Source organism: Bombus affinis, chromosome 17 (genome assembly GCF_024516045.1).
Source record: "Bombus affinis isolate iyBomAffi1 chromosome 17, iyBomAffi1.2, whole genome shotgun sequence".
In the NCBI taxonomy this organism is placed as follows: domain Eukaryota; kingdom Metazoa; phylum Arthropoda; class Insecta; order Hymenoptera; family Apidae; genus Bombus; species Bombus affinis.
Genome location: NC_066360.1, coordinates 3,345,570 through 3,373,427, shown reverse-complemented (window position 1 = coordinate 3,373,427; position 27,858 = coordinate 3,345,570). Strand labels below are relative to the sequence as shown.

The following is a 27,858-nucleotide window of genomic DNA, read 5'->3' as shown; positions in this document are numbered from 1 at the left end:
TTGCGGGTAGCTGCAGCGAAGCTTCATCGCGATCGGCGTGTATCATCGTCGGACAGAAAACTTGTAAACGACTAGCAAGTACAGCGCGAATGAAACAAACATTATACATATGTTGTTTTTAAAATGATTTATTTCATCGTAGTTACAGACGTAAGAGAGAGGAAATTATTCGTAAGGTGAAAATTATCGCAAACAGATCCACGATTTTTGCAGCTGGAAGCTCTCAATCGTTCAGAGGAACTCCACTGAAACGTGAGAAGAAAATGTGAAATTAATTTTACAAATCGTCGTTGCGAAGAAATTTTATTTTATTTATTTTGTGTTTTTGTATTAAAGTATTTGTTATAAGAGTTGGTCTAAAACGATTGCAAAATGGATGAAATTAATTGGATACGTTAAATGCTTTCGTTTGTCCCTGCGTTTATTTCCACGTTTCTTGCTACTTTTTTGTAGTTTGCATATCCAACTATTTTCTGCTGTCATTGTCGTAACATCATTCGTTTATATACGTAAGTAAAAAGCGATTTGTTCGAAGTCAGTGTTATTATAATTTGCAATATAATCAACTATCAGACAGTTTATCAAAAAGTAAGATAAAAGTAATTGGGGCTTGGCTATTGTTTTAAATGAAGGACTATTTCGTCTTGTTCTACTTGGCTGTTACTTTAAAATGTTTATACGTTTGTATCGAGTGAGCAAAATTAACCATCGAATGATATTTTATATTCGAATAAATAACGTCTGAAATAATTTTCAATTCTCTGGTGCCAAAGCAACCTGGTGTACGCAAGTTCGCAGACTTATTGCAGTTAATGGAAATTAAAGCAATTTTCAAAATTATCTTCGTAAAATAATTTGGTCAGATCGCACACAGCTCAAGTACACGAATGAAATATATTTCATTACATACTTAACATTCGAATGAACATCTCAAAGTCCAAATTAACTACTAGTCATCTTATTCCAGAGAGTTGAATAAAATAAAAAATTGTTCAAAAGCGACTTACCTGATCTAAATAAAGCTACTTTGTCTACGTTACGTCCAAATTAAATGCAATTTTGTATCTTTCAGTTCGAATAAACTTTACTTAATTGTGATTGACCAATTAACTAAACTTTATTCAAACTCGCTTTTTTTCTGTAATTTAACCAAAGCTGGAGTAAATGTTGGAAGATGTAGCAGCATACTCACTAGATTTTTTTGCACTCTCCCAAGTTATTCCTTTTCTGATGTTCAGGACATGGGCGTGGAGGAACTTTAATTATATCTGGTGTTATGATGAGTGGAGGTGTGAATCTATTTGAATCGTCCATTGTCTCGCATTTCGATAACGTCAACGTTGTTGCCAACAGAATTGTAAAAATGAAGAAACTACTCGTCCAAAATGACATATCGCTGAAACAATTTCACATTGTACTTAGAAAGTTGCTGAGACTTTTTGAATGCCGCTATACTGAAAGAATATCCGGTGCAGTGATAACAGGCGATATCAGAGTTGCTAACGCGTTCCCAAACGAAATGACCAACGCAGGTGCAAAATTGTACGATTGAAAATGAGAAGAAAATTGGAAAATCTGTCATGTTTTTCAACTATACGTTAAACGCATATGGTCGAATCTGCACCGTCGTCCGTTTAAGTTTCAAGTTAAAAGTTTCAAGGACTCGCGGCTGAGCAGAAGACTTACCAGGTGCTGTAAAAAGCGTTGCAAATATTTCGTCTACAGCGGGTCACCATAGGCAGAAAAATGAGGCAAGCTACTTCGCAAGGTTCGCAAAATAATTTATAACACCGAAAATCCCCTCTTCAACGTCTCTCGAACCACCTCCAGCCAACCACCGAGACCAATTAGAAACTTGCACGTGGTAAAAATAAAAAATGGAAAAAATAGAAAGGCAGTAGCTTGCGTGCAACGCTCACTTATCGTCGCCAATCTTCAGAACAGTAAGTTGTAGCGTTCAGAAGAGACATATTTTCGCCTGATAAATCGGTTTTAAGGTGTTCGAGATGATATTAGTTTGCTAGCGAGTTCGATCGCTGGAGAAATTTGTAAAAAGAGTGAACCGATTAATTGATTAGCCTTTCCGTTATCGTGTGCCAGCTTAAAACGTTAGCAAACAGCTTGAAAAGGATTGAGATAAAAAATTACGCCTGTTCTTCAAGGCTACCTATTTATATCCCGAAAGATTCTACTCTCATAGAACTGATAATTAGTCGACAAAAATCATGGCAAATGATCATTTTCATTTATCGTCGTTACGCGAGAAATAGCGCGGACAGTATAAAATATCGGAAATTTTAATGAAATATTTATAACACGATAGAAATGTAAATTGTATAAAGCGCGACACCCGTTATAATCTCACAACCGTCGTGATATCGTTTATCATCGTCGTCGTAAAATATTTAATTGTAAAATCCATTACGATTGCTTCAAACGAGGCGAAGGATTTGTACAAAGCAGAGTGCAATAGGTGAACGAAAGAAAACTGTCAGAAAACTGCAGATAGATTGCTTATATTTCTCTGATCTTTTTAAACAATACAAAGTTAGAATGGCACAATTGATTTGCCAATGCATATACATTTTTCATATGTAAGATTGATGTTATTTACAGAATCTGCAAAAGTCAGGATGTGTCCATCAATTTTTAGAGGAATATTCAAAAGTAAAATACCCATGAATGTGTTGAATACCATACACTTTAATAAAATTTCTAAGAACATTTATGGCCACAAAAATTTAAAAAACCTTCAGAAACTGCAGATAGATTGCTTATATTTTTCTGATGTTTTTAAACAATACAAAGTTAAAGTAACACAATTGATTTGCCAATGCATATACATTTTTCACATGTAAGTTTGATGTTAGTTACAGAATCTGCAAAAGTCAGGATGCGTCCATCAATTTTTAGAGGAATATTCAAAAGTAAAATACCCATGAATGTGTTGAATACCATACACTTTAATAAAATTTCTAAGAACATTTATAGCCACAAAGATTTAAGAAATTGTCAGAAACTGCAGTTAGATTGCTTATATTTCTCTGATGTTTTTAAACAATACAAAGTTAAAATAGCACAATTGATTTGCCAATGCATATAGATTTTTCATATGTAAGATTGATGTTATTTACAGAATCTGCAAAAGTCAGAATGTGTCCATCAATTTTTAGAGGAATATTCAAAAGTAAAATATCCATGAATGTGTAAAATACCATACACTTTAATAAAATTTCTAAGAACATTTATGGCCACAAAAGTTTGCAGACTTTTAAAGCTATCTGAGATATGTTTGCTATGTTTGTTACACACTCGTTTCATTCATTTCTTTTCTGATTCTGTTTTCTGACCTACTTATTGTATTAAAGCTGCCAATCTCAGTTTATGTTCTTCCAAACAAGAAAAACGCAAGATATTCTCTACTTTATACGTTGCTTGTAAAGAAAATTGACCAACGAAAATGTAATCTGAAGGGAATTATTTTATTCTTACGCGGAAATTATCTCTGTCCAACGTGAATTTTTACAAAACAGTAAACTCGAGATGTGTAATATTCTCTTCTAATCTTCACAAATGTGAAAGCTAAGCGATTCGATTATCCGATCGACGTGTATTAGCTCGGATATTCAAAGTTCCATGGTACACAAGCTGTAACCAGTTAGCTGCTTCCGACGAGTATACTCGTCGTGAAGAAATGGCAATATTTTGTGTATATTTAGCGTGTGAAATAAGTTGCAACGAAATGACTGTTTTATTCTTCTCACGCTTGACGAGTATACTCGTCGTAACAGAAAATATTGCCATTTCTTCACGACGAGTATACTCGTCACGCGTAAGAAAAATAAAACAGCCATTTCGTTGCAGCTTATTTCTACGCTATGACAGCCACGCGTACTCTGTGTTTGACGAGTATACTCATCATCGCTCACTTTTTCGTCCACGCTTTTCACAGTTTTCACAGAGGTCGCAACAGCTAACTGGTCGATCGAAACCGACGTTTTACGGTTCAGAATGTCGAGAAACAGAACGGAAAAGCATTCTGTAATCAGCGCGAAAACTGCGGACGAGCTATGGAAAAATATTCCGAGTGCATCCGAAGGCAACCGAGTGAACGTAAAATATTTGAAAAGACAAAGACAAAACTGTAAAACGAAACCGTAAAACAACCTCAAAGCGATGATAACTTTTTGTTCATGACGGAGCGTGGTCGGGAAATAAAACGAGCATTTTACGCGTACGGTAACAAACTTGAACAAACTCGTGACTCTTCGCTATCGCTGGCAAACGACTTCACGTTGTTCACCAGTTGCTCAGAAGCATCGGAGATCGCGAAAAAATGAAATAGATATGAGATTGTTTTTTGTTTTGTAGTTGCATCTCGCGTAAAAAATCCGGAAGTAGCGTACACTCATAATCAACAATCTGCTTACTGTCTGTGTTTTATTTACTAATCTTCTAATCGTGTTTTCCACGATTTTTTTCAATTTCCTTAATAACATATCGTGGAAAATATATTCTACGTGCACGCGCCGATTTTCATGAAACACTGCGTAAGCGTTGGTCGCAGCTCCCTAAGGGGCCTGCCTTTTATCCTAAGGGACAGATCGTCCCTTTTATCCGAGCCATTTCACGCAAATCGAGTCTTCTTACGCAAACAAGTGATTTTTCCTGCGGATTTCACTCTCGCGATACGCTATGACTTCTGTTCGCTTCACATCAAAAAATAATAAAAAGGGTTAATTTCTCCCTTCAAAGCGAAAAACGAGCAGCGTGTTACCGATAAATCGTTGCGGGTAGCTGCAGCGAAGCTTCATCGCGATCGGCGTGTATCATCGTCGGACAGAAAACTTGTAAACGACTAGCAAGTACAGCGCGAATGAAACAAACATTATACATATGTTGTTTTTAAAATGATTTATTTCATCGTAGCTACAGACGTAAAAGAGAGGAAATTATTCGTAACGTGAAAATTATCGCAAACAGATCCACGATTTTTGCAGCTGGAAACTCTCAATCGTTCAGAGGAACTCCACTGAAACGTGAGAAGAAAATGTGAAATTAATTTTACAAGTCGTCGTTGCGAAGAAATTTTATTTTATTTATTTTGTGTTTTTGTATTAAAGTATTTGTTATAAGAGTTGATCTAAAACGATTGCAAAATGGATGAAATTAATTGGATACGTTAAATGCTTTCGTTTGTCCCTGCGTTTATTTCCACGTTTCTTGCTACTTTTTTGTAGTTTGCATATCCAACTATTTTCTGCTGTCATTGTCGTAACATCATTCGTTTATATACGTAGGTAAAAAGCGATTTGTTCGAAGTCAGTGTTATTATAATTTGCAATATAATCAACTATCAGACAGTTTATCAAAAAGTAAGATAAAAGTAATTGGGGCTTGGCTATTGTTTTAAATGAAGGACTATTTCGTCTTGTTCTACTTGGCTGTTACTTTAGAATGTTTATACGTTTGTATCGAGTGAGCAAAATTAACCATCGAATGATATTTTATATTCGAATAAATAACGTCTGAAATAATTTTCAATTCTCTGGTGCCAAAGCAACCTGGTGTACGCAAGTTCGCAGACTTATTGCACTTAATGGAAATTAAAGCAATTTTCAAAATTATCTTCGTAAAATAATTTGGTCTGATCGCACACAGCTCAAGTACACGAATGAAATATATTTCATTACATACTTAACATTCGAATGAACATCTCAAAGTCCAAATTAACTACTAGTCATCTTATTCCAGAGTGTTGAATAAAATAAAAAATTGTTCAAAAGCGACTTACCTGATCTAAATAAAGCTACTTTGTCTACGTTACGTCCAAATTAAATGCAATTCTGTATCTTTCAGTTCGAATAAACTTTACTTAATTGTGATTGACCAATTAACTAAACTTTATTCAAACTCGCTTTTTTCTGTAATTTAACCAAAGCTGGAGTAAATGTTGGAAGATGTAGCAGCATACTCACTAGATTTTTCTGCACTCTCCCAAGTTATTCCTTTTCTGATGTTCAGGACATGGGCGTGGAGGAACTTTAATTATATTCCTAAAGTTGAGTTGTGGAGGTGTCAATCTATTTGAATTGTCCATTGTCTCGCATTTCGATAACGTCAACGTTGTTGCCAACAGAATTGTAAAAATGAAGAAACTACTCGTCCAAAATGACATATCGCTGAAACAATTTCACATTGTACTTAGAAAGTTGCTGAGACTTTTTGAATGCCGCTATACTGAAAGAATATCCGGTGCAGTGATGACAGGCGATATCAGAGTTGCTAACGCGTTCCCAAACGAAATGACCAACGCAGGTGCAAAATTGTACGATTGAAAATGAGAAGAAAATTGGAAAATCTGTCATGTTTTTCAACTATACGTTAAACGCATATGGTCGAATCTGCACCGTCTTCCGTTTAAGTTTCAAGTTAAAAGTTTCAAAGACTCGCGGCTGAGCAGAAGACTTACCAGGTGTAAAAGCGTGTAAAAAGCGTTGCAAATATTTCGTCGACAGCGGGTCACCATAGGCAGAAAAATGAGGCAACCTACTTCGCAAGGTTCGCAAAATAATTTATAACACCGAAAATCCCCTCTTCAACGTCTCTCGAACCACCTCCAACCAACCACCCAGACCAATTAGAAACTTGCACATGGTAAAAATAAAAAATGGAAAAAATAGAAAGACCGTAGCTTGCGAGCAACGCTCACTTATCGTCGCCAATCTTCAGAACAATAAGTTGTAGCGTTTAGAAGAGACATATTTTCGCCTGATAACTCGGTTTTAAGGTGTTCGAGGTGATATTAGTTTGCTAGCGAGTTCGATCGCTGGAGAAATTTGTAAAAAGAGTGAACCGATTAATTGATTAGCCTTTCCGTTATCGTGTGCCAGCTTAAAACATTAGCAAACAGCTTGAAAAGGATTGAGATAAAAAATTACGCCTGTTCTTCAAGGCTACCTATTTATATCCCGAAAGGTTCTACTCTCATAGAACTGATAATTAGTCGACAAAAATCATGGCAAATGATCATTTTCATTTATCGTCGTTACGCGAGAAATAGCGCGGACAGTATAAAATATCGGAAATTTTAATGAAATATTTATAACACGATAGAAATGTAAATTGTATAAAGCGCGACACCCGTTATAATCTCACAACCGTCGTGATATCGTTTATCATCGTCGTCGTAAAATATTTAATTGTAAAATCCATTACGATTGCTTCAAACGAGGCGAAGGATTTGTACAAAGCAGAGTGCAATAGGTGAACGAAAGAAAACTGTCAGAAAACTGCAGATAGGTTGCTTATATTTCTCTGATCTTTTTAAACAATACAAAGTTAAAATAGCACAATTGATTTGCCAATGCATATACATTTTTCATATGTAAGATTGATGTTATTTACAGAATCTGCAAAAGTCAGGATGTGTCCATCAATTTTTAGAGGAATATTCAAAAGTAAATTATCCATGAATGTGTTGAATACCATACACTTTAATAAAATTTCTAAGAACATTTATGGCCACAAAAATTTAAAAAACCTTCAGAAACTGCAGATAGATTGCTTATATTTTTCTGATGTTTTTAAACAATACAAAGTTAAAGTAGCACAATTGATTTGCCAATGCATATACATTTTTCATATGTAAGTTTGATGTTATTTACAGAATCTGCAAAAGTCAGGATGTGTCCATCAATTTTTAGAGGAATATTCAAAAGTAAAATATCCATGAATGTGTTGAATACCATACACTTTAATAAAATTTCTAAGAACATTTATAGCTACAAAATTTTAAAAAACACAAAATGCTTAGAAATTCTTCGATCAATTCTTCTTCGCATTAATTGACGAACGAAGAATTGGAAAATTCGTAGCAACTCGGCGTGTTCATGAATTGGCAGATTAATCGTCGATAGTAAAATAACTGCGATTATGTTGAATATTCAAAATATGAAATTAACATCGAGAAATATACTACTGGTAAGGTTTTCTGCATTTTCCCCGATGATCTTTCAGCATGCCTCTGGGACACTTGAAACCACGAAACAAACGAGATAGACCGATTAGGTGCTTCTTTCTTCGAATCCAACGATCCATCATTTTTCCCACCCGATTAGTTTTCTTCTTATAGGAATTTCCATTCTCCAACGATTCCACGTTATCGACGTCCGTTACCAAGGTATTCATCTCGTTCGTTCCCTGCTGATCTTCCGCCGTGTAACGTTTGGGCGATCGATTTCTGATTTCTGACAGTGCAAATAATGGAGAGACGTCCTTTGGCCAAGAGGAGTATTTTTCCAATTTATCGTCGATCGTCTGAACAGTGGACGACAGTTGCACGACAAGAAGAACGAAAAACACGTTGATCGGACACGATACGTGAAACGATCGATTCATCATGATACTTTTTTGAAAAATGGATCGATATAATCTTGAAATTTCTGCAAATGATCCACTGAACGATTTCGTGTTATCGTAGATTCTTGCTGTTCTTCGCTATGTAGCCTTTACGATCAATCGTCGTTAAATTAAAAGTCCACGAGCTATTTAATGAGATGCTTAAGAGGCCGAATACGAAAATAGACGCACAACTGGTCACTGTCGAATGAAGAACGCAATTCAAGCGTTTCGCCTCTTGTATATCCAACTTCTAACCGCGATATTTCCGTCAGAAAGCAATTTTTATTTTTGCACATTTACTCAGTTTCCTCTTACTTTACTCGTTTGCCGAGTATTTTGGATTTCGTTTAATTTTAGCTTCACTAACGGGATGTAGCGGTAAATGGGTGACGATAAGGGAACAAAAAAGAAGAGAAATGAAGAGAAATATGTTTTATGGTGTTAGTGGATAAATTATACTTAGCACTGTGAACTTACTTAATAAATGAAAAACGCGGGGAAAGTCAGGTGTCAAGTTGGAAGTCTCTCGAGGTCGTATGGTCCATGGCAAAACATTTTTATTCGCCACGAGAATAATTGAGGTGATTATGTTAAACAACAGCTCGGCCTGTGTAACACAGATAACACAATTTTTAAATATTCAAATATTTCCCGACTCATCAAATGTGCCGATGTGGCGTTAATCAGAAAGTACACGAAGAAGAATGTGGATAAATAAATAAAAAGCTATTGGAAAACATAGCAGGGGACTTACCATATAGTCCTGCATCTTCCCAAAGGATCCCTTCGTTTACCTGCAGGACACCTCCTCAGAGGAGGAGCTATTATGTAATAGGTGTGAGAATCGCCAGGTGCATCCAACTTGGGTATTTCGAGAATGTATTCGATCCTTATTTCCAGTCTCAACGTGAGATCTGAAGAATGACAAAGTTAGAAAGCTTGTTACGTGTGTTTTACATGCCACCATTGAACGATACAATTCTTATGGTGTGTAAATGTTACATAAATTGTCGTGCATAAATTATCCACGTACTGCTGCTATCTTGTTCCAGGGAACCATACGTTGACGATACGATAATCACGAGGAAGATACAAGCGATAGAAAATGACATGTCGATCAAGCTGTTGCGATCTGATCGAAAAATGCGAACCTAAAATGTGTGGCAGAGAGTGAACGACGAGTATATTCGTCAAACACAGAGTTGGTTGTTGTAATGTACAATTAAATTGCAATGAAATTTCCATTTTACTTTCCAATTTTATTACTACGGTTTACTGCGATTAAATCAAGATACTAAATTGCAGTTTAATCAATAAATTGTAACTATTTTTCACGCATGACGAGTATACTCGTCGTAACGCGAAACATTGCCATTCCTTCGTCACGAGTATACTCGTCAAAAATATATTCCCCGGTCTGCTTCGTCAAACGTTTATATTTCACGATCAGGGCAATTTCAATTGCTGACATTCCAATTACGATAATGTCTAATTATTCCACACTATTTCCGTCGCACTAACGTTATTAACTCGATCGGTACTTACTATCACGTTAGCGATACTACGAATTTCTAAGAAACCGACAGAAGTCTGTCTGGATAGTTGGAATTGTAAAGGAAGTTTCACCAGTAACCGACTACGATTACGCGAAAGATGATCCGATTGACGAAGCGAATGCGTTACCAGGTAACTGAAATGAACAACGCGCCTGACCTATAAACCGTATTTATTCTATCAGAAACCAGATTAGATTCATAAACAGTTGGCTGTCCCCTTGCGCCGGTCTCCCACATTCGCTTCATTATTTTTCTAACGTTCGCCAACGGTACGACTCGATAAACAAGTGATAGAGATAGCGTTGGTAAATAATAAGCAGCTCGGCGCGTTTTTACAGTCGCAATGAAAAATCGCAGCTTCTCGCTCGCAGCGACTCGTTCGTCAAGTTGTTTGGTTCGGAATTATCCTTCATTTCGCGTACCGATCATCGTACCGGGTCTTCCAGAATAATTCGACTATACCATTCATCGATGTCATGAAGAATCGCGTTTGCTTGTTTTGTTTGTCAACGACTAGCCATAAGCAAGTGGTGCAGGTCCTTGGATTGACGCGAAATCGATTGGAATTTATGGGAAATGGCAAGTTGAACGAGTGTTTTGTATATTCCGTTTATTCAAATCGAAACAAGAAATAGAATTCCTATAGCATATAAAATGTAGCAAGTACATTCATCGCTTTGCCGATGCGGTTGAATCCAGTTCCTCTTGCTTCGAGTTTATCCGCTGGGCCCACTGGAACATAGAGAAATTCAGTAACAGTAACAGCATTCTAAGCGCAATTTTAATTATCTTCTGTTTTAATTTTGAGAGTTTCTAATTGCTAACAGGGTTTCGTCTTTGTTTCGTTCGTCGGTTAGTCGAATTATTATTCTAATGGTAGAATGTTTAATTGTTGGGAAGAAAAATTATGTGAGTTAAATAAGCAACACTCGTCTTTCTACCAATTGTAACAAGCGTTTTAATATATTGGAAAAATAATCAATTCGGTAACGATAAAAAGTAAGGAGGATGTAAACATTCGAACAGTGAACTTACGAGGGTGCGCATCCCCTTGGAGTCATCACCTGACCAGGTGGACATTTCTGGCGCGGCACGATAATATTCCGTGCTTCCCCTAGTTCCACATTGTCGTCGACAGCCTCGGAATATGAAGAAACCACCAAAAGTTGGATAAGAACGACGACGAAGAGAACGTTGCTTAAACACATTATTCCTCTGAACCAGTTTCCCATGGCGCTTCTTGGAAGTTGGCTTGAGTTTCTGAATTTGCAGCAGATGCAATTTCTTATATATATTTTCCGTTTGAGTTGATCATTTCAGTGACACTGAACCTGTCACGCTATGTCCACAAGATTGGCAATAAATTAATTTCAATTAGACTAGCTTCAGTCCCTGAATATGTCACTGTAACGCCACTTACTGGTAGGATGAAAGGAACCACGTTTTTGAAAATTGGAGTTCGACAAATGGAGGGAAAAATTACGTTCAAGAAATTGAAAATTCGAGTGACGAGATTTCCATAGTCAGAAGGCTAAGGATCTTTGTTCTTTTTACATTTATGAAACAAGCCAAGGTTTCAATATTCAATTTTTGGACAAGAAAATAATCGATATTGTGATAATCTGATTCATTTCTACCGCGTGCAATGTAACGAGGAATGGAATTAAAGCTGAGAAATTACAGTTTAAGCGTATACCTACCGATGCGTGAGAGTTAAGGATTCTCTGAGGCTCCAAGCAACTGTTTGATTGAACCTAGGCGAATTCCTATTTATAGATGGTTTTCCAACGCGTTATATCCGAGCTACGCGGAACAATCGCTCGTAAACAATTTTTCAATTCGAATAAGAGTCGTAAATTCGCGATTACCTTGATCGTTCGCTTGCGATAATCAGCGGCTCATATTAATATTCGAACGCTCTTTAATAGAAAATAATTTTGGGATTACGTTGCTGCGAGCTACAAAAGGTGGAAAATTGTGCGAATCGCAGTTTCTCGCCACTTTCCGCCTTTCCCTCTAACAAATCTAAAAGATTTTTGTATCTTTCGATGATTGCCCACTTCCGTACCAAACGATTTCGGTTACATTTTTAGCCTGTATATAGCAGACATAAATCCATAGAACGTATTGTTAAAATTTTCATTACAGAGTCAGATAAAATAGACGTGAAAAGCGACCTTCGCCATTTTTTCCCGGCTTGGACCAGTCGCGATCTTTCAAAAACTTCTTTCAACGTCATCCAGTCTACTAACTGTAGCTTCTCGAAGAAACTCAAGTCGTTTGGTCCCATATTGAGAAAGTTATTCCCGTTCAAAGAGTATCCTAATGTTAATGTGAGCCGCCGCTGTATATTCACGCAATATGTCACGTTTCCTCCAAGTGGCAAAGTCTGTTTACATCGCTTTTCTCGAGCATCGTGAGCGTTGTCAAATGCGGAAAATTCATCTGGCATTCTGCAAGATCATTTAATCGAAGATCTTCATATATTTCTTGACTGAAAAATTACTTTTAATTTCGTTCGCTGAAGCTTCTGGACGCTCTGTGCCTTCGCTTTCATTGCGCATCTGCTCCACGTAGATCTACTCGCGTTGCGTTCCTGTGATGCGAGAAAAGACGATTAACTGTGACGATAATTTGGTCAACCCTACAAAGGGAATTGATGAAACTTCTGCGAATTTCAAATAGTCGCAGAAATCGTTGGATGATCTTAAGCAGACTTTCTGGTAGCAAAATGGTAAAAAGAAGTAAATTCCACGCTCAAATATTGAAATTCTTCTCGATCTGTCATGGATACGTTTGCGTGGCTTAGTATAATTGTAACTTGTTCCACATACTCTGTGTCCTATATTTCGAGATAGTTGGACCCTAACCCCAATCGTATAAAAATATTTGTTGCTTTTACTATAATGTGTACTCCAAGCACATTCATCTGTAAGTCAATCAGCAGGTTGAATTTCGTAGTTGTAAAAATGTTCTAAGTAGAGTTTATATCTAAATCATAACAAATTCAATGTTTTCGTTATCTTGTTTATTGCATTCTTCGTAATTCAATTGACAAGGAACAGGATTCTGAATACAGAAAATCAGTGAGCTAATAATCGACCAATTAATAATCAACGACCTTTGAATCTTGCAACGTCAATGGTCCTCAAGGTTCAAAGTGAAAGTCGATAATCAAAACGATGGGGAACAGAAACGCAGATGTTCGTCAATCATATAAATTTGTGGAATCTTAATGTTTCTTATTACATTTCTTTGGCTTTGTAACTTTTCGAGCGCGGATTCTAGCAGCTGGTCCAGTGACTCCAGCCTTCCGTGACATCATAAAGATGTCATCAGGTTCAGAATTCGACGAAGTAACCAAAAACGACTGCACGAGCAGGAAGATGTAGAAAAGACCGATCGCGCGTGTTCCACTTATCAGCCAGTTCTTCATGGTACTTTCCGGAAATTGATGCACCTGTTGGATGTAAATGCAATTTCTATTAATTGTCTCTTAGCATGATGAAAAAACGATGCGATTGGAGAAATTATCACCAACTACGAGTTGAGAAACTACTGTTGAGGAACTGTCAAAAAATTGCCCATCTGACGAAACAGCGAATTAGGTAAATGATGTTGGAAGCATCTATATTCAAATTGATAATTAAATTGTTTCAAAATCTGTTATAGCGTATATTCATAAAATTAAGAATTAAGAAAGACAGATCAATCTTGAACATAATACCATTTACTTCTAAGAAGAATAAGATAATATTTTGGAAAACTGCTGTTTCGTTAAACGGGGGCGTAAATTGGGAATTGGAGCGAGTTAAATCATCTTGCCTAGTCGACAGATCGAAGATCTTTGTTTCTTTTATATTCGGAAAATGAATAAAAATATCAACCGATCGATATTCTTTGCATTTGTACGTTAGGTTTGAAGTATCTCTTTTAGAAAGTTCTTCAACTCCTGTTGCAATTCGTTCAAAAATAATCTAATTCGTTTGTAAGTGGCCATAACGAATAGAATCATACCTGTAAAGTAACAATGACGAAATGTTGACTACTAACTCGAGACTAACTAATTTTCAGTGGCAGACTCCGAGTAACTGTTCGTTTCTATCTATACCAATTTCAATTTATAGGCTGTTTTTGGACACGTTGTATCCGAGCTACGCGAACCAGTCGCTGATAAACAATTTTCCGACCATGGACAACAGTCACGAATTTCAGATTGCACTAATCGCTTCCTCGCAAATGTGTTCGCACAACTCGTTGCGATTTCTTCCACCCGATGGAATCTTAAAGCATTGTACAAATAGTCCCATTCATATAAAATGTTTGCTTCTGCGATATTGCTATCATATTGGAGTATTTGTGGAGCATTTTAATATCTTTAATATATTAATATAATAGAATATCTGTATACATATAATGTATAATATATGATAATATTTTAATATATAATTTCAATACTTATTTATATTATATAAAAATAACATATAATATATGATAATATTTTAATATATAATTTCAATACTTATTTATATTATATAAAAATAACATATAATATATGATAATATTTTAATATATAATTTCAATACTTATTTATATTACATAACAATAATATATAATATATGATAATATTTTAATATATAATTTCAATACTTATTTATATTATATAACAATAACATATAATATATGATAATATGCTAATATATAATTTCAGTACTTATTTAAATTATATAACATAATAATATATAATATATGATATTTTAATATATAATTTCAATATTTATTTATATTATATAACAATAATATATAATATATGATAATATTTTAATATATAATTTCAATACTTATTTATATTACATAACAATAACATATAATATATGATAATATGCTAATATATAATTTCAATACTTATTTAAATTATATAACATAATAATATATAATATATGATATTTTAATATATAATTTCAATATTTATTTATATTATATAACAATAATATATAATATATGATAATATTTTAATATATAATTTCAATACTTATTTATATTATATAACAATAATATATAATATATGATAATATTTTAATATATAATTTTAATACTTATTTATATTACATAACAATAATATATAATATATGATCATATTTTAATATATAGTTTCAATACTTGTTTATATTATATAACAATAACATATAATATATGATAATATGTTAATATATAATTTCAATACTTATTTAAATTATATAACATAATAATATATAATATATGATATTTTAATATATAGTTTCAATACTTGTTTATATTATATAACAATAATATATAATATATGATAATATTTTAATATATAATTTCAATACTTATTTATATTATATAACAATAATATATAATATATGATAATATTTTAATATATAATTTTAATACTTATTTATATTATATAACATGATAATATATAATATATATAATAAATAATATACAATGTAATATAATATAATGTATGAAAATATATTTTAATGTATCTAAATACATTAAAATAAATCTAAGTTATCAATTATTAAATTAATCTATTAAATATATCTAAATTACATCTAAATATATCGTGTGTTCTATAAATCGCTGGTACGAAACACGTGCTGCCTATGGTTTCCAAATACACGTGGAGATCCAAGCTCGAAGCTGCAAATATCTTTTAACCTTTCTATCAAACATTTACCTCTTTTATGTAGCGTTCGTAACAAAATTCTAACCTTGGCAAGTTGCGTAAATACATTGCAAGGAAGCGATTAGTACAATCTCGAATTCGTGACCGCTGTCCGCGATTTGAAAATCGCTTATCAGCGACCGCTTCGCGTAATTCGGATATAACGTGTCCAAGAACGCCTATATATAAGGTGAAATTCCTACAGTTACAATAGGACAGTTTTAGTCTCTCGCCTGTTAGTCTCAAACATCGTTCCATATGTTATCATGAATATTTTCCAGGTAGGCCTTCTTGTCTTTAAAACCTAAGCCTTAATTTTACGTGACAGTTTCAGGGTTTTCAGTCATAGGGTAACACTGTTAGCGTGCGGATCTGGACCAGCTCAAATTATATTTCTACTCGTATTTACGCTTCTGTATTAAAATATATTTTCTACTTTGCAATTTATCCACGCGTTTCTCTCTTTATACATCTAATAACCTCGACAATTACGTACCAGCTTGTGGTGCCACTTGATCATTCAATCGTACGACCATAAATATTCTTTCGTTGCTTTTTTAAATACTTCCCTGTATCAGGTCTGTAAGTATGAAACCGGAATTTGCCTATAGGTGGCCCTAGCTGATAATGTAGTTATCACTAAACTGCGTCATTGATGCCAAAAGTCTTTGTTGACATCTGACAAACATTTTCGACTCGGAACAATACAAGTTTCATACAACAGCATAGTTTGTAGTAGCGTTGAACATGTCGAATTTTGTGCCTGGAAACTACGATTTGCGGACAGCATCGATTCTCTGTTACCATTTGAAGATAACTGGTGCAGAATCGCATCGAATGCTTGTCGAAGCTTACGGTGAGCATGCTCTTGGTAAATCACAGTGCTTTGAGTGGTTTAAAAAATTCAGAAGTGTCAATTTTGACGCGAGGAACGAAGAACGTGGATCAGAAGCGTGTGATCTATTATGAGCTGTTAAAACCTGGCGAAACCGTTAATACTGAGCGCCACCGACAACAAATGATCGATTTGAATCAAGGTTCGCGTGAAAAACGACCAGAATATCAAAAAAGGCAACACAAAGTAATTTTGCTTCGTGATAATGCACCATCACATACAGCAAAACCGGTCAAGGAAACGATCGAAGCGTTCAGTTGGGAAATACTTTCACGCGCGGCTTACTCACCAGACTTGGCTCCGTCCGATTACTATTAATTTGCATCGATGGGACAACACGCACTTTCTGACCAGCGCTTCACTTCTTACGAAAATGTACGAAAATAGCTCGATGACTGGTTTGCCTCAAAAGAGCGACAGTTTTCTTGGCGTGGCATCCACCAATTGCCAGACAGGTGGGAAAAATGTATAGCTAGCGATGGGCAATACTTCGAATAAAATATTTTTAATCATTTTCATACAATAAACGTGTATTTTCTATACAAAAATTCAGGTTTCATATTTACATACCTGGTATATTTAAACAGGTTGATAAAATGAACAGGTAAATAAAACAAGTAAAATAAATAGGTTGATAAATCATGACACGTTAAATGCAAGCTTTACTCCCTTTATTACACACTACATATATATATATATAAATATACTACTACATAAATATGCACAATCAATAAGCAAGTGAGTAACGTTCACTGCATATCATTCACGAAGCGGCGAAAGGCAAACAGAGACAGAGACAAGTGTAATTGATTTCGCGGAATCTTGAAACGTAGAAACCTATTAACTGGATAATCGCGAGTTAAAAAACTGCCCTGCAATGTCCACTGAGAAATTGTGGACGGTCAGGTGGACATTTTGGTGTGGTGGTAGTTGGCCTCGGCACGTTGATAAAGGATCTGGCAGCTGGAATGTTGCCTTTGCCCATCCGGTCCTCCTGTGACACCACGCCGCTCACAACAGGTTCAGCATTCGATAAAGTTATCGAAAATTGGATGAGAAGGATGGCAAATAGAATGCTGGCCATACATGTCGCACTAAACAGCTTGTTCTTCATGGCGCTTTCTGCAACTTGATTCACCTGCTGGATGCAATTCCAATTCTTGTTAATTATATCTTAGTACAATGGAAATATAATCAGATTGAAGAAGCTACGGTTAATTAAAAATTAAGGGATTTTCTGTATAAGCATTCTGTTACACGAGGAAACGAAACTGTCTCGGAAGCCTTAGCGTAGTTTTTGTTTTTTAATGTCAGCTATGTTGGAATTTTTATTTTCAGTGGCACCTAGTCTGCCACGCTATGTCTACAAGATATTGGCAACAAATTAATTTCAATTAGATTAGCTTCAGTCCCTGAATATGTCACTGTAATGCCACTTACTGGTAGGGAGAAAGGAACCACGTTTTTGAAAATTGGAGTTCGACAAGCGAGGGAAAAATTACGTTCAAGAAATTGGAAATTCGAGTGACGAGATTTCATAGTCGGAAGGCTAAGGATCTTTGTTCTTTTTACATTTATGAAACAAGACAAGGTTTCATATTCAATTTTTGGACAAGAAAATAATCGAGATTGTGATAATCTGATTCGTTTCTACCACGTGCAATGTAACGAGGAATGGAATTAAAGCTGAGAAATTAGAGTTTAAGCGTATACCTACCGATGCGTGAGAGTTAAGGATTCTCTGAGGCTCCAAGCAACTGTTTGATTGAACCTAGGCGAATTCCTATTTATAGATGGTTTTCCAACGCGTTATATCCGAGCTACGCGGAACAATCGCTCGTAAACAATTTTTCAATTCGAATAAGAGTCGTAAATTCGCGATTACCTTGATCGTTTGTTTGCGATAATCAGCGGCTCATATTAATATTCGAACGCTCTTTAATAGAAAATAATTTTGGGATTACGTTGCTGCGAGCTACAAAAGGTGGAAAATTGTGCGAATCGCAGTTTCTCGCCACTTTCCGCCTTTCCCTCTAACAAATCTAAAAGATTTTTGTATCTTTCGATGATTGCCCACTTCCGCACCAAACGATTTCGGTTACATTTTTAGCCTGTATATAGCAGACATAAATCCACAGAACGTATTGTTAAAATTTTCATTACAGAGTTAGATAAAATGGACGTGAAAAGCGACCTTCGCCATTTTTTCCCGGCTTGGACCAGTCGTGATCTTTCAAAAACTTCTTTCAACGTCATCCAGTCTACTAACTGTAGCTTCTCGAAGAAACTCAAGTCGTTTGGTCCCATATTGACAAAGTTATTCCCGTTCAAAGAGTATCCTAATGTTAATGTGAGCCGCCGCTGTATATTCACGCAATATGTCACGTTTCCTCCAAGTGGCAAAGTCTGTTTACATCGCTTTTCTCGAGCATCGTGAGCGTTGTCAAATGCGGAAAATTCATCTGGCATTCTGCAAGATCATTTAATCGAAGATCTTCATATATTTCTTGACTGAAAAATTACTTTTAATTTCGTTCGCTGAAGCTTCTGGACGCTCTGTGCCTTCGCTTTCATTGCGCATCTGCTCCACGTAGATCTACTCGCGTTACGTTCCTGTGATGCGAGAAAAGACGATTAACTGTGACGATAATTTGGTCAACCCTACAAAGGGAATTGATGAAACTTCCGCGGATTTCAAATAGTCGCAGAAATCGTTGGATGATCTTAAGCAGACTTTCTGGTAGCAGAATGGTAAAAAGAAGTAAATTCCACGCTCAAATATTGAAATTCTTCTCGATCTGTCATGGATACGTTTGCGTGGCTTAGTATAATTGTAACTCGTTCCACATACTCTGTGTCCTATATTTCGAGATAGTTGGACCCTAAGCCCAATCGTATCAAAATATTTGTTGCTTTTACTATAATGTATACTCCAAGCACATTCATCTGTAAGTCAATCAGCAGGTTGAATTTCGTAGTTGTAAAAATGTTCTAAGTAGAGTTTATATCTAAATCATAACAAATTCAATGTTTGCGTTATCTTGTTTATTTTGTAATTCAATTGACAAGGAACAGTATCCTGAATACAGAAAATGAGTGAGCTAATAATCGACCAATTAGTAATCAACGTCCTCTGAATCTTGCAATGTCAATGCAATGAAGAACAAGAACAAAGATATGTGAATCATAAATTTTAAGAGACTGAAAATTTTCTGCACCATTTGGGTCTAAACTTTGGGTTGAACGCCATGTTACATCTACGTAAAATTCTGTATTCCACCGCAGGGGTTACAGCCATCCCTGGCATCGCAGGGTTCGTTTCGGGTTCAGAATTCGACGAAGTAACCAAAAACGACTGCACCAGAAGGAAGATGCAGAGAAGTCTGATCGCGCGCGTTCCACTTATCAGCCAATTCTTCATGGTACTTTCCGAAAATTCACGCACCTGTTGGTTGTAATCGCAATTTCTGTTAATTGTCCCTTAGCAGGATTGAGAAAAAGCGTGGAAAACCTCTCACGAGATAAAACAGCGAATTAGGTAAATGACGTTGGAAACATCTATGTTCATATAGAATTCATTAAAAAATAGAAACGATTTATAAAATTAAGAACTAAGAAAGACAGGTCAATCTTAAACATAATACCATTTACTTCTAAGAAAAATACGATGACATTTTTGAAAATTGCAGTTTTGTTAAACGAGGACACAAATTGAGAATTGTACAAAATTCTTCGATCTGTTCACTAGGCGAGATAATTTAACTCGCTCCAATTTATACTCGGAAAATGATTAAAAATATCGTGATGATTCGATTATCAACCGATAGACATTCTTTGTATTTGTACGTTAGGTTTGGAGTTTCTCTTTCAGAATGCAATTCGTTCAAGCAATCTAACTCGTTTCTAATGACTAGAACCGTACCTGTGAAGTGTCAATGACAAAATGTTGAACGTTGCTTGAAACCAACTGATCTTCAATGGCAGACCACAAATAACTGTTTAGTTCTGTCCATAGAAATTTCAATTTATAGCAGGTTCTCGGACAAGTTATATTCGATAAACGATTTTCAAATCGCGGACGGCGGTCACGAATTCGAGATTGCGCTAATCGCTTCCCTGCAATGTATTTACGCAACTTGCCAGAGTTAGAATTTTGTTGCGAACGCTAAAAGACGCTAATGTTTGACAGGAGCGTTAAAAAATATTTGCATCTTCCAGCTTGAATCTCCAAGTGCATTTGGAAACCACAGGAAGCACGTGTTTCGTGCCAGCGATTTATAGAACACACGTTATATTTATATTATACATTATTATTACATTATTATTATTTACATTATTATACATTATTATTATAATTCATACGTATGATTGATGTAATAATCAAATGGTATCAACTTGTGATCTTGGAGCTTCGATCCTAATCTGACCACTTCCTAAATATTTCACTTCTAAAATATTTCTAATAATTTCTAAATATTTCACTTCTAAAAATTTCTTCCTAAATATTTCTTCTTCTTCTAAACATTTTCATCTACATTTAAACAAGGTTGATGAAATCATGACACTATTACTATTATGCTTCCTTTATTACTAATTTACCACTACTATTAATTTATTTATCGTGAGAACGTAGAACAAAGCGAAAAGAGAGGCGATTCTTGCGGAAGCAAATGCAAGTAACCGAGCTTGGTTTCTATCACTTGCGGATAATTGTTTCTTCGTAACAAAAGCATACGATGATTCACAGGCAAGGAAAACCTAACTATCATTGATAAACAATATTTTAGTCACGAACAACAGGTCGTTACTTTAAACGATTCTTTGCAATGTCGTTCGACCATCGTGCAAACCGTTTGACAATCTATCGTTTTGCCCGAGCGTCCAAGGAAACCGCAACCTTCTGTCCAACTAACGCGACGTGTGCATAATTTCAGGTGGCGTGGAGAAGTCGCAGTACGGCCAGCTACCGAAGCAAATACTCAGCAGACACGGTTTCGAGGGCTGTCTGTCGTCGTTGGACCTGAGTGGCGAGAGCACCAATCTGATCTCCGACGCGGTGGTTCCCAGCTCTCTGGTGGAGTCTGGCTGCGACATGTACGCCAGCATGCACGCTGGGAAAAAGTGCACGCACGATCTCTGCTCGAATCATGGCACGTGCGTGCAACAATGGAACAGTTACACGTGCGACTGTGACATGACCAGTTTTACTGGGCCGACGTGTAACGAAGGTAAAAACATGAATATTTCATGTGCACGGCGGACAAATAACAGGCTGTGTTCTGTGAGGCGGGAAAATTTCGATGGCACTTTAGTAGCATGCGATAAACATCGCCGTAGCACTCGTTGGACGAAGCTAGCGTTCCGATACTTTTCCACTTTTTCCTTCGCGCGTGAAATATTGGCTTGGCAACTAAGTGATTGCGGAGTTTGTCAATAGCACCTAATGACAAAATCCGCACTCACTTAGTTGCCACCTGCCTGGTGAGTCGATGGAAACTATCGCATGAGATGACTCGTTAGCGACTGGCTTTGTTGGAAGATAATATTATTTCGGTAACAGTATTTGTTTGATAATGAATATAATGATCGAAATAGTAATAGTAATGGTAGGAACGTATAAAATAATATTGTTACCGAAACTTTAACTTACTTTGTACAATTTCATTTGTAAGGTAATGGGACCTTAGTAGATATTTTAACTTGAATTTGTTGAGTTTGATGTATCGTATGAAGCAGAAGGACAGACGCTTTTATTATCTCTGTGTCTTATACATTGTACAATATTATTATATATATAATAATGATAATGAATATAATAATAGAAATGGCAATGATAACAGTGATGAGGTATAATAATATTGTTACCGAAGAACCATGACTTTTGTAGATGTGTCTTATACATTGTACAATATTATTATATATATAATAATGATAATGAATATAATAATAAAAGTGGCAATAATAACAGTGATGAGGTATAATAATATTGTTACCGAAGAACCATGACTTTTGTAGATGTGTCTTATACATTGTACAATATTATTATATATATAATAATGATAATGAATATAATAATAAAAGTGGCAATGATAACAGTGATGAGGTATAATAATATTGTTACCAAAAAACCATGACTTTTGTAGATGTGTCAACTCGAATTTATTGAGTTTGATGTATTGTATGAAGCAGAAGGACAGACGCTTTTATTATCTCTGTGTTTTATACATTGTACAATATTATTATGTGTATATCGATAATGAATATAATAATAGAAACGGTAATGATAACAGTGATGATGTATAGTAATATTGTTATCAAAAAACCATGACTTTTGTAGATGTGTCAACTCAAATTTGTTGAGTTTAATGTATAAAGCAGGAGAGCTGTATAAAGCTTTTATCATCTTTGTCTTTCATACATCAAATCTGACGAGTTCGAGTTAAAGTATCTGCCAAACTTATTGCTTTTCCGGTACAAATTACCTTTTTCTAGAGAATGTCCAGGTGGATCGACTAATGTTGCAAATATAACAAATATTACATGTACTAATATGAAGGCTATTAAGAAGCTCAAAGTTATCTTAATATCTTAGAAGATGTAAGATATTAATATAAATATAATTAATATAAATATAAATATAAATATAACAAATATTACATGTACTAATATGAAGGCTATTAAGAAGCTCAAAGTTATCTTAGTATCTTAGAAGATGTAAGATATTAAGAAATCAAAATGTACTCATCTGGCCATCAGATGAGACATATTCCACTTGAAACATTTTTTGATAAAATCGTTGACGAACGTTGATAACGTGATATCCCAGTAGTTTCTATCGACTCACTCTGTATAAGTCACACACAATAAACATGTTACTTGAAGTTTAAGGAAACTTTACCCGAAGATTCCTATCTTCCTCACCTTCCACTTCTTTCCCTTCCTTCTTTTCTCTTATCAAAAGCGTCTTCGAGATAATAATGTAATGCGTATCAAAATTGTACAATGTATATTTCCCAATGTAACTATCTTCGTTGTGACACGCAGCAGACGAGCTGCATCTGCGCTCTTTCCATTGAAAATATTTATTGAGCAAATGCATTAAAACAATGTATATAAATTTTGTACGTCCCGAGTATATTTAACCTAAGTAAAACGACAGTAATTTGTATTAAGAATATCCGATTATGCGTATATTTTCTAAGGAGTTTGATAAACGAGTAAAGTAGCTTAGCAGCCTCTTTCTTCGGCGTTTTGTTATTCGAAGGTAGAAAATTCTTGTATGAAAAATTTGTCGTTAGAGGCTGCGTGAAGAGACGAAATAAGTTCCCTCATTTTACGAGGCGTATCTGATTATTCTAATCTAGAGCACTTACGTTGAGTGGTGTTAACGCTATTACTGTAAACATATATACTTCATGACCTGGATATTTTAGAAAAAGATAAGCAAGTTAAAAAAATTTCTTGCAATATTGTTATCAACATTGTTTGTCGTGTTGAAAATTCTGCTTCTATATATATAAAATGAATGAACGTAGAATGAACGTGTCTTTTGAAATGTTTCTCCTAGAATAATATCATGGAATCATGCAAGTATAGTTAATGTAAAATTTAGAAAATCGATGAATGTTAAGAAATATATATTTAAGTAGAATCACGAGATAAATCTTATTGATAAATTTATTAAATTGGACGATAGGGCAATAGGTCGTGGACTAACAGCAACTATGCGAAATGGGAAACTCTTTGCCATTAATTAGATTCAGAGAAACATAAAGTTAAAAGAATCGAAAATGAATTATCCTCGAACGACAGATATTGACTATACGTTGTTTGATAATTGTAAAAGATAGTCCTCGCGTCTAACTTTTCATTCAGTTCAATTCATTGTCTTTTAATTTCTGCCAGTGACAAGCCAGTTCGTGTCGATAGCAAACAACTGTTATAAATGTACGATAACGTGTCTCTGGAAAATGGAATGAGTTTTTGGTAAAAATGTATCAGGTGAAAAGTTAGCTTCTCCTCTGACAAATTATTTTTCCATATAATACGATCTCTGTCATTGCGATTCCTTCCTCACAGACTTTACATTTTAGTGATGGTTGGTTAGCTCTAGCGTTTAATATTTAGTAATTTTCTATTAACTCTGTATTTCATGGGCTTATGGTTGTGTCGTTACAGAAGCAGCAGCTTACGAATTCGGAGCTGGCAGAGGAATTATCACCTACACGTTCCCGCCGAATCAGAGGCCGGAAATGAAGAGAGACACGGTGGCCTTGGGCTTTGTAACAAGCGTGAGCGACGCCGTCCTCGTCAGAATAGAATCTGCTTCCAGCAACGACTATCTCGAGATTGAAATTGTTAGTAACGATAGAATAATTCGAGTCGTAGTTCATAAGCTGCTTAAAAAGTACAAAATTTGGTCACACATGATATTTCGTAAGACCATTACATTGTTAGTGGCTATAGGATAATTTGGATCATAGTTCATAAGCTGCTTAAAGAGTAGAAAATTTGCTCACACGTAGTACTTGGTTAAACTATTCAATTGTTAGTAATTACAGATTAATTTGGGTCATAGTTCATAAGCTGCTTAAAGAGTACAAAATTTGGTCACACACAGTGTTTCGTAAAACCATTAAATTGTTAATAATTATAGAATAATTTGGAAGTTTTATTACGTCGATCTTCATGAAAGGAGGAAATTTATAATTTCACATGTAGAGTATATCGTATAAGTATTATTTGTTAATTAACTGATTACGATAGGTGTAAGAATTGTATATCGCGTGATTTTACCTCTGAAATCCCAAATTCTCTCATATGTTACGTAGTATATGATATAATGTTGTAATATATTTAAATTTAAATAGAATTTTATGTGCGACAATATTTCATGCTGATTATTACTAGAAAGAAAAACTCAAATGGCACTGTTAGATATAGGTAATAAGATTTGAATGTTAAATGGCGATGACAGGCAAATTGTAGCTTAATAGCTGCTAAGTGCGTAAGCAGGAATATATGTTAAATAGCAGTTTATTTTACAAGATACATCTAAAACTGAGAAACATATGGAAATATGTCTAAAGACGTTAATTGCGTTAATTTCAATCTAAGTGAATATGTTTATTATTTATTTAATTAATTCATTACACAATTTAATGGAAAATTTTTGGAAAGCGTAATTTCTGGAAAAATAACACAAACGATATTTTTCAAGCATTGATTAATCGATTAAGTCTGTATTTAAATTAATCTGAAGCAACTAAGTCGAAGAAAAGAAACAAAGAGAGTAGAAGTTTGATCTTATGAAGCATGCGAAGCCTGTAAATCCTGACAGTCTAGACAAGAAATATTTAAACAAGTGACCTATAAAGATAACTTAAAATATCTTCATACTTCAGTTCTCATTAAAATCATCAATACGATTACCAAATGAAAAACAAGAAATAGATTACTAAAAATGTTAAAATACATATTTGATAGATATTCCATGTAAAAATCTACTCTTATTAGATACTAATATTCTTTATTTAGAAAATATATAATTAGAAACAAAATTATTACCATCAAAGACACAATTGTCTCTACTATCGACCAAATGAATACGTACAATGGGAATTAATCAAATTTTAAGCGCAACTAACGTAATCAACGAACGTAAAACGTTTGCTCGCACATAGAATTTTGCAAAATTATTGTCCACGTTGTTCCACCAATTTGTTCACGAGCTTCTGTGCAGATACGGACAACAAAATCGCAGTAACTCTCGAATTTCATATATATCATCTACATGAGCGTTCACAGATTTTTTAGAGATGCTTGAAGCAGTTGTTAATTATATTTTTCGTTATTTTCCAGGTGGAAGGAAACGTTTTCGCCGTTTACAATATGGGGACGAACGATCATCCTATCGGTGAGGTCGGTGTGAAAGTGAATGACAACCAGTATCACGTGGTGAGATTCACTAGAACAGGACCAAACAGCACGCTGCAGGTCGACGATTACAATCTGCAGTCCAATCACCCATCAGGTAAGTAACGACCACTCTTTCTTCAGGTTTCCTTAGATGCCACTCTTCGTCAAAGCAATCACAATCAAATACAAAAATGATTTATGTACTCGTTGATAGTTTCGTCATAGTTTCCTCATGCAGGTTCGATACTTAGCCTTGTTCAGGCTTGGGCAAATTTTATTTGAAATGAAGATTAAAAACTGGTAATTTGAGATAATGAATTATCTTCAAATACTTTGCTGCTCTTCTTGTTCTTAAAATAATATGAAGAAAAGTGACTTTATCTTGGGTTAAGAACAAATAAATTGTTGTCAAATAATTTTCTATTCTAGTTAACTATTTGAAAATAAAATAACATATAATTTGAGTTGAATATTAGACATTGCGTTTTTGGTATGTTTGATTGTAAACGACATAGCCAAATTATTTAATTAGTTACCAACTATTTCAAAATAATATCTGCTCAAATACGATATTACTTAAATAATCATTTTTCAAATATTCCATTTAGACAATGCCCAAGCCTGAGCTAGCATGTTTGATAGTGATTTAAATTTAATAATACACATTGCTTGAGGAAAATATGCCAGCAAATACCCAGTAATACATGAAATAATAAAACACCACCATGAAAGTTACACTTTCATGCGTTATTACTAAATAACACAACAATCTGAATTAATCTGAACAGAAGGAAAGTCACAGCTTTCTCCATTTGGTATAACTTTATGTAAATTATTTTATCATTTGTAATCTGTAAGCCACTTGTGTATTTTATACACATTTATATAAATTAAAAAATAATAGTACACGTCTGTTATAAACAAGGAAAATACTCTACCAGTGAGCTACAGTAACAAATCAACCGATCATTTCTCGATTATTCTTCCTTTTTACTAACAAACGGAACAGGTAAATTTGAACTCAAGAAAAGTAACACACAGTTCAGTTTCGCCTTGCAACGTTCAAGTACACAACTCGACGGGAAAATGCTGAACGTACAACAACGATATGGTTGCTGGCAAGCAACTGAATGGGACTGTAGTCCTTCGGTCCCTTTTATAAGCTTTCCTCGTGCCATTCACGGTCCCAGGACCGTGGGAAACTAGTGACGTTGGTAGGGTGAATGATCCCACGAGTAGCCAGCGTTTTCGTGGCCGTGGATGATGACCCGGGTGTCGTGCGTGTCGTGAGAAATTGATTACCATTGTTGAAAATGGTGATCGTAATCTGTCGGTGATTTGTCTACCGAACTTGTTTGAGGAATAGAAAATGGTCGAAACGACCAAATATTGTG

The 27,858-nt window shown here is 34.9% G+C and overlaps 1 protein-coding gene and 5 long non-coding RNA genes across 16 annotated transcripts in view; 2 read left to right on the top strand and 4 right to left on the bottom strand.

Moving 5' to 3' along the window:
* LOC126926018 (neurexin-1) overlaps window positions 1–27,858 on the top strand; it is a 659,019-nt gene that overhangs the window by 526,017 nt on the left and 105,144 nt on the right. For all 10 annotated transcript variants that reach the window (XM_050742092.1, XM_050742091.1, XM_050742090.1 and 7 more), the window contains 3 exons: window positions 21,481–21,774; window positions 24,725–24,903; window positions 26,408–26,579. In XM_050742092.1, the coding sequence (XP_050598049.1) occupies window positions 21,481–21,774; window positions 24,725–24,903; window positions 26,408–26,579 (645 nt within the window). The remainder of the gene's footprint in view (window positions 1–21,480; window positions 21,775–24,724; window positions 24,904–26,407; window positions 26,580–27,858) is intronic.
* Window positions 113–6,258, bottom strand: LOC126926050 (uncharacterized). The gene is made up of 2 exons (XR_007714226.1): window positions 5,979–6,258; window positions 113–245 (listed from the first exon to the last, which is right to left on the bottom strand). It is a non-coding gene; the product is annotated as an uncharacterized LOC126926050 (long non-coding RNA).
* Window positions 1,314–1,853, bottom strand: LOC126926049 (uncharacterized). Its single transcript, XR_007714225.1, has 2 exons — window positions 1,687–1,853; window positions 1,314–1,396 (listed from the first exon to the last, which is right to left on the bottom strand). It is a non-coding gene; the product is annotated as an uncharacterized LOC126926049 (long non-coding RNA).
* LOC126926067 (uncharacterized) lies at window positions 1,922–20,543 on the top strand. The gene is made up of 3 exons (XR_007714249.1): window positions 1,922–1,997; window positions 6,791–11,532; window positions 18,138–20,543. It is a non-coding gene; the product is annotated as an uncharacterized LOC126926067 (long non-coding RNA).
* Window positions 10,555–18,364, bottom strand: LOC126926048 (uncharacterized). Of its 2 annotated transcripts, none has more exons than XR_007714224.1 (3): window positions 18,264–18,364; window positions 10,995–11,219; window positions 10,555–10,691 (listed from the first exon to the last, which is right to left on the bottom strand). It is a non-coding gene; the product is annotated as an uncharacterized LOC126926048 (long non-coding RNA). The 2 variants fall into 2 exon arrangements; XR_007714223.1 differs by lacking the exon at window positions 18,264–18,364 and adding an exon at window positions 11,660–11,806.
* LOC126926052 (uncharacterized) lies at window positions 12,973–14,179 on the bottom strand. Its single transcript, XR_007714228.1, has 2 exons — window positions 13,977–14,179; window positions 12,973–13,419 (listed from the first exon to the last, which is right to left on the bottom strand). It is a non-coding gene; the product is annotated as an uncharacterized LOC126926052 (long non-coding RNA).